The following is a 6,384-nucleotide window of genomic DNA, read 5'->3' on the forward strand; positions in this document are numbered from 1 at the left end:
CTAATGTGCCACGTGGGCAGCCGCAATGTAATGCCAGGTAAGCAGAACGGAGTCATGTTAGATTTTTCCATTGGATCTGACAAAGACATTTGTACGGAGAGACTAATCTATCTAACTTTTAAGGAGTTGAAAGACTTAAAAATATTTTTCAATGGTCAAAAACAAAAATATCTGCGAGACAAAAGGTCAAGGACTTATTTGTCCTTTTCTGTTTCGTATAAGATCGAAACCATCTTTGTGAGGTTAAAAAGTCATCCATGCACATGACTTTACACATGTTTCACGTTGATAGTAGACAACAACCCATTTCTTACTAACCTTACGAGGAGGGTGATTTTGTCATACTAGAGCCACCTTATAGTATGGTAAGTGGAAACAGACAGACAAAGCTTTGCCACCTTCACAACTACGTTCAGAGTAGACCACTTGTCACTCTGCCAAGCCACAGTGGAGGGATCACACCTGTGGATGTTTTTTCTGAGCCACACCATACAATTTCCCTTGTGACCCTTAAAAAACAACAGGAAGGTTCCCTGCTTTTGTTGGTGAGTCGCTTGTCTATCTTCGTCCAATTCTCGGTCACTCTGCTCACTCAACTGATAACTCTGCTTTCTACTCTTCAGCATTAGAGTTTCCACCTCTCTCTCTCTCTAAGCGATGCTGAGAGCTCTACTTCTCAAACGCGCCCTTCGTCTCCCCCATCACCATTACCATCACCACCGCTTCCACTCACATCCCCACCCTCTCCGAACCCTCCCCTCCACCACCATCCACCAGCACCTACGCCGCTTCTCCTCCTTACCACCGGAGCCCTCCACTGATGACCAAACCGTAAAGTACCTCGGCTACGGCGCCCTCCTCCTCTTCTGCGGCGCCGCCACCTACTACTCCTTTCCTTTTCCCGACAACGCGCAGCACAAGAAGGCGCAGATCTTCCGCTACGCCCCGTTGCCGGAGGACCTCCACACCGTCTCCAACTGGAGCGGGACCCACGAGGTCCAGACTCGCAACTTCCAACAGCCCGAGACCCTGAAGCAGCTGGAGGACATCGTCAAGGAGGCCCACGAGAAGAGGACTCGCATTCGGCCCGTCGGTTCGGGCCTATCTCCCAACGGCATCGGGCTGTCGCGGGCCGGAATGGTGAACCTTGCATTGATGGATAAGGTGTTGGATGTGGACAAGAAGAGCAAGACTGTGAGGGTTCAGGCTGGGATCAGGGTGCAGCAGCTTGTGGATGGAATCAAGGACCATGGCCTTACCCTTCAGAATTTTGCTTCCATTAGGGAGCAACAAATTGGTGGCATCATTCAGGTTCTTTAATTTCTAGGGTTCACGAATTGGTTGTGCTTTGATGAACTGGTTTTATGTGAGTCATTCTCTGAATTTGAGTTTCAATTGAATGGGTGTAAGTTAATATCATTTAGTTAATGGCATAGCATGATTTCACCAACTAGGTAGCGAACTGCTTACCAATTCAATCCGCGTACCTGAACGTCATATGTATATTTTCCACATAAAATATTTTATATATGGCGTACCGAGTTCCCGTTCCCATACTAGACTGTATTGCTTTCTATGTAACTATGGTTCATGGGTACATTATGCATGCCATATTGATTCAGCCACTTATTTGCCACCTATACTCAAATATGTAGAGTATTCCGTAATTTTTACAGTTGATGGTGTCTATACACAAATACTGGGTTGTTGAACTAATTTGGTCATTAATTGGCTACTGGATATGTTACACTGGATTCGTACATTATAATTGGTCTTGTTGAAGTGATTCTTACATTATGATTCATGTGAAGCTGGGAACTTCATCTGTTTTGCTCTTGGGCGTTAGGTTGGTGCACATGGAACTGGTGCAAGATTGCCTCCAATTGACGAGCAGGTGATTGCCTTGAAATTGGTGACCCCTGCCAAGGGGACAATTGAGATCTCGAAAGAGAAGGATCCAGAGCTGTTTTATCTTGCTCGTTGTGGTCTCGGGGGACTTGGAGTTGTGGCTGAAGTCACCCTTCAGTGTGTCGATCGACAGGAGCTTGTGGAGCACACAGCTATCTCATCTATGAATGAGATAAAGAAAAATCACAAGTAATTCTTAAGTGTTCTGTTTCCTTTTTATGTCTTTCTTCTTTGAAGTTAGCAAATACATTGGACACCATTGCCACGTTAATAAAATTGCGCTGTTTAGTAAAAGAGTGACTCAATCCATATGGTTTCCAAGTTCAAATCACTCTATGGTTTAGGTGGGTAAGATGGATGCCGCCTTAGTCCTATAAATAGAGGCTAGTTCTGTAATAGAGCCTCTGGAGTCTGATCTGATATAATAAAAATAAGCGAAGAAGAGTATTCTGACTTTCTGATAATTTAAATCCTTTTATAGCTTTGGGTTTGCAAATCTAGCTAGATTTTTCTGCCAAGATTCAGTATTTTGAATACAACTGAGCACCATGGTGGTGACTGCATGGCATTTGCTATTTCATTTTATTTATTTATTTCAGTGAAGGAGTTTAGTATAAGAATTTGGTCTATCACCCCAAAGAAAACATTTGGTGTGACATATCAACCATTTAGAGAATTTTTTTTTTCTAATTTACCTTTTAAAAATAAGTTTGGACTTAAAAAATTATGCTGCACTTAATGGCTGCTTGTAAGTTTGTTTTTGAAAAATGTTTGCATAATGAAAAACTTTAGACATGTAAAACAAATTCTTGTAAAACTGGAACTTCAATATGTTTTTTCCAAGTTGAATTTTGCACATAAAGAAACGGCAAATGGTAAATGGTAATTTTAAATGCAGAGAAAATATAATATATAGAAACATAATACAGTAAAGATGATCTTAGCCACCCATAAATGTGCACAATATCATAATAGTCCTTCATTTCAATGTATATTAAATTTGTACTCCAAAAAGCATTGCAATATCCTGTTAAATCTTGCATTTTGGATATTAAATTTGATTTTAACATGATATTAACAAAGGTCGTTGACTTTCACTGAACAATCAATTGTCCGAAAAGTGGGGACCACTTCAATATTTACATATATGGTTTGCAAACCAAAATTTACTAATGTAATCGTCTGGTTAGTATTTTAATCATATGCATGTGCAATCCACATATATTTCTGCTGCAGCGTTACTTGAATCTGCCTGTATCTTTTCTGTTAATTATCTTTTTGTCATTTGACCTAAGATAGTAGGGATCATCTTCAGAAGATTTAGATTGTCCCTTTTCCATCATATGCAGGAAATTGCTGTCTGAAAATAAGCATGTCAAGTACCTTCATATCCCATATACTGATTCTGTTGTGGTTGTGAGATGCAATCCAGTTTCAAAGTGGGGCCCTCCCAAGTTTAAACCAAAATATACCAAAGATGAAGCGATACAACATGTACGTGACCTTTATAGGGAGTCCCTCAAAAACTACGGGTACTGCTACACCTATTGCATTATTTTCAGTGTATATGGTTCACTGACAAAGTAATTTTCTCATTGCTTTGTTCTCAAATAAAGGCTATTAGAAGGTGCAGTTTGCTGTCCTAATTTTGGCATTTGTTTGGCTTCTTTTTCCCGATTTTATTTTATTTTATTTTGCTTAGACATTTTAAAATGATGTATACCTAACATTCTGATTAAGAATTAGATAGACAACATATGATAAGGATGGCATGATGTATCCTTTTCAGGGATGTCATGATGCTAATGGTTTCATATATATATTATTGGACATGGACTAGTAAAATGTTAATATTTTTTATTGATCTGAGAGTGGTTTATTCAAGCATTTATGGATACTTCGAAAGTGTCTCAGTAGCTTAATTTTATGTTGATGTTCTAATTATATCATAACATAAAGTTGACCGATTTACTATTTTACTGTTGCCATTTTGTGAACTTCTTTTCACATGATTACTATTCGTGTATACAGAGCATATGGATCTAAGGGTAGTTCATCAGGTGACAGTGAACAGAACATAGATGAGTTTTCTTTCACAGAATTAAGAGATAAGCTAATTGCATTGGATCCTCTTAATAAGGAACACATCATCAAAGTCAATCAAGCCGAGGCAGAGTTCTGGAAGAAGTCAGAAGGATATAGAGTTGGATGGAGTGATGAAATACTGGGCTTCGATTGTGGAGGCCAACAGTGGGTGTCGGAGACATGCTTCCCTGCAGGAAAACTAGCTAGCCCGAGCATGAAAGACCTTGAATACATTGAAGAGTTGAAGAAACTCATAGAGAAGGAAGACATACCGGCTCCTGCACCAATTGAGCAGCGATGGACGGCTAGCAGTAAGAGTCCCCTGAGTCCTGCTTCAAGCCCATTCGAAGATGATATATTTTCTTGGGTAATACTATCCTATCCTGGACAATTCAAATGATTGCTGATAGTACTATGAATATAATTCTAAATTATAGTTCAGCTGCAGAAATGGTATTACATGACCATATAATTTGAGCTTAGCACTATGCTTTCGTTATGTTTACTGTTCATTTGCTGTCTCATCCCTCATGAATTTTTGGTTATTAGATCAGCAAAATTTTCTGCTTTTGGTTACGTGACAATAATTGAAATGCATGAGCTTCCCATTCTTTTTCTAATGAGATTGTTTCGAATATGATTTAATTTCTTGGACATGGGGTTCAATTTTGACCAAGGTATGAAGTTTCACCATGATAGGAACAGGTTTGGAGTGGTTTATAGGAGGAGAGGTAAGGAGTAGATAAGCTGAATTTTCACTGCTTTCACTACTTAATTCATAATTGTTGCTGGTTAGCTCTTTTAAGCTAGTTTAGCAGGTTAGGAGCAGGAGTGCTAGGCTTAACTGCTGCTTATAAATACTAGGGGTTAGTTTGTTTTAGTGAGTTAGAAAAATTCTGTGTTGCTGTTAGTCCCAGAGTTGGTTAGATCCAATAGTGTACTTCAATAAGGGATTGTGATTTACAATCCCTAGTTCATCAATAAAATCCCTAATTTCTGCTAGATCCTTTCACACCAACATGCAAATTTTGTTTCAGAGCTTAACTGGTTTGCCGAGGGGAAAAGATATCCAAACTTGGTATTAAATCCTTTGGTTCCTCTATGAATTATAGCATCATTATGTTGGTTTGAAATGATTTGGTGGTCATGTTTATGTTAATGTTTCAGGTTGGTATTATCATGTACCTCCCAACCACGGATGCTCGCCAGAGGAAGGAGATAACCGAAGAATTCTTTCATTACCGACATTTAACTCAGGAAAAATTGTGGGATCAGTACTCTGCTTATGAACACTGGGCTAAGATTGAGGTAATAGTCTAACCATCTTAACGAAAATAATTGAACATGGACATGGAAGTCTTTATTGTCTCAGAACTGTAATGATGAGTCTTATCCATGAAATCCAAGTCTCCAATCTGTTGATATCATCTGCCACCAAACATTTGGAATTGCAAATTGAGTGAAATGTGTTTGAAATTTTTTAATTTCTCTGTTTATTACCTACCTTTAGGTTCCAAAGGACAAGGAAGAGCTTGCAGCTCTCCAAGCACGGATAAGACGGCGGTTTCCAGTGGATGCATACAATAAAGCGAGAAAGGAATTGGACCCCAACAAGATCCTATCAAATAACATGCTGGATAAGATCTTTGCAGAATCAAACACGCTATAATTTTAGGTTGGTAATTCGTTTACTTGTTCTTGTGCTAATTTTTGAAACAGCCACACTTTTTGAAACCAAGGTTGCATAATTTATCTGGTACACAATCAAGATTATTTTGCATTTTTCATCAACACATTCTTTCAGTTTATTGTGTAAGTTGAGTTGCCTTGAGCTGAAAGGAAGCTATAAGAATTGTGATGTCATGTAATATATCAAGATTCAAGTGGTGCTGGTTTGTTCCTTACATTCTGTTTTCACCCCAACATAAATAGGAAGCATAAAGATAGGGTGAAGGCAGAGGAAATGTACTGTGTTGATATACTTGTATAAGGAAAATTCTATGGGCACCTAAAAATTTCTGTTTCATCCTTTTCTTCTATAAGAATTAACAAGGGTTGGAAATTCGATTAAATTGGAAAATGAAATAAAAAAGTTGAGAACTTTTCTTGGTGTCGAATTTAGAAGTCAAAATGTGGGATTCTTGTAACATTAGGCCTTGTGTAAAATGTCTCCTCGTTTTTGTCGCCGTTGTTTCTGTTTCCTGGATTCATCTGTCATGGATACCGTGTGGGCTTGGCTGTCCCGATCTTCACTGCCATCTGCCAATGATTTAGTCCATCAGCTCCCTGCGAATTAGTACTTGGTTTCGAATCTCAGATTTGTTTTCGAATTTTTCTTTTATTTTTATGTTGTTGAATGTTGATGAAAGGGAGCCTAAGAGCAACGGTGGA

At 38.8% G+C, this 6,384-nt stretch overlaps 1 protein-coding gene across 1 annotated transcript; it reads left to right on the forward strand.

The window, feature by feature from the left end:
• The first annotated feature begins 325 nt into the window (after positions 1–325).
• LOC112727599 (L-galactono-1,4-lactone dehydrogenase, mitochondrial) lies at positions 326–6,008 on the forward strand. The gene is made up of 6 exons (XM_025777408.3): positions 326–1,311; positions 1,847–2,097; positions 3,258–3,440; positions 3,940–4,360; positions 5,161–5,301; positions 5,504–6,008. Exons 1-6 carry the CDS (start codon positions 658–660, stop codon positions 5,660–5,662), a joined length of 1,809 nt encoding a protein of 602 aa, XP_025633193.1. The 5' UTR covers positions 326–657; the 3' UTR covers positions 5,663–6,008.
• Positions 6,009–6,384: the final 376 nt, after the last annotated feature.

Source organism: Arachis hypogaea, chromosome 12, assembly GCF_003086295.3.
Source record: "Arachis hypogaea cultivar Tifrunner chromosome 12, arahy.Tifrunner.gnm2.J5K5, whole genome shotgun sequence".
Lineage (NCBI taxonomy): Eukaryota > Viridiplantae > Streptophyta > Magnoliopsida > Fabales > Fabaceae > Arachis > Arachis hypogaea.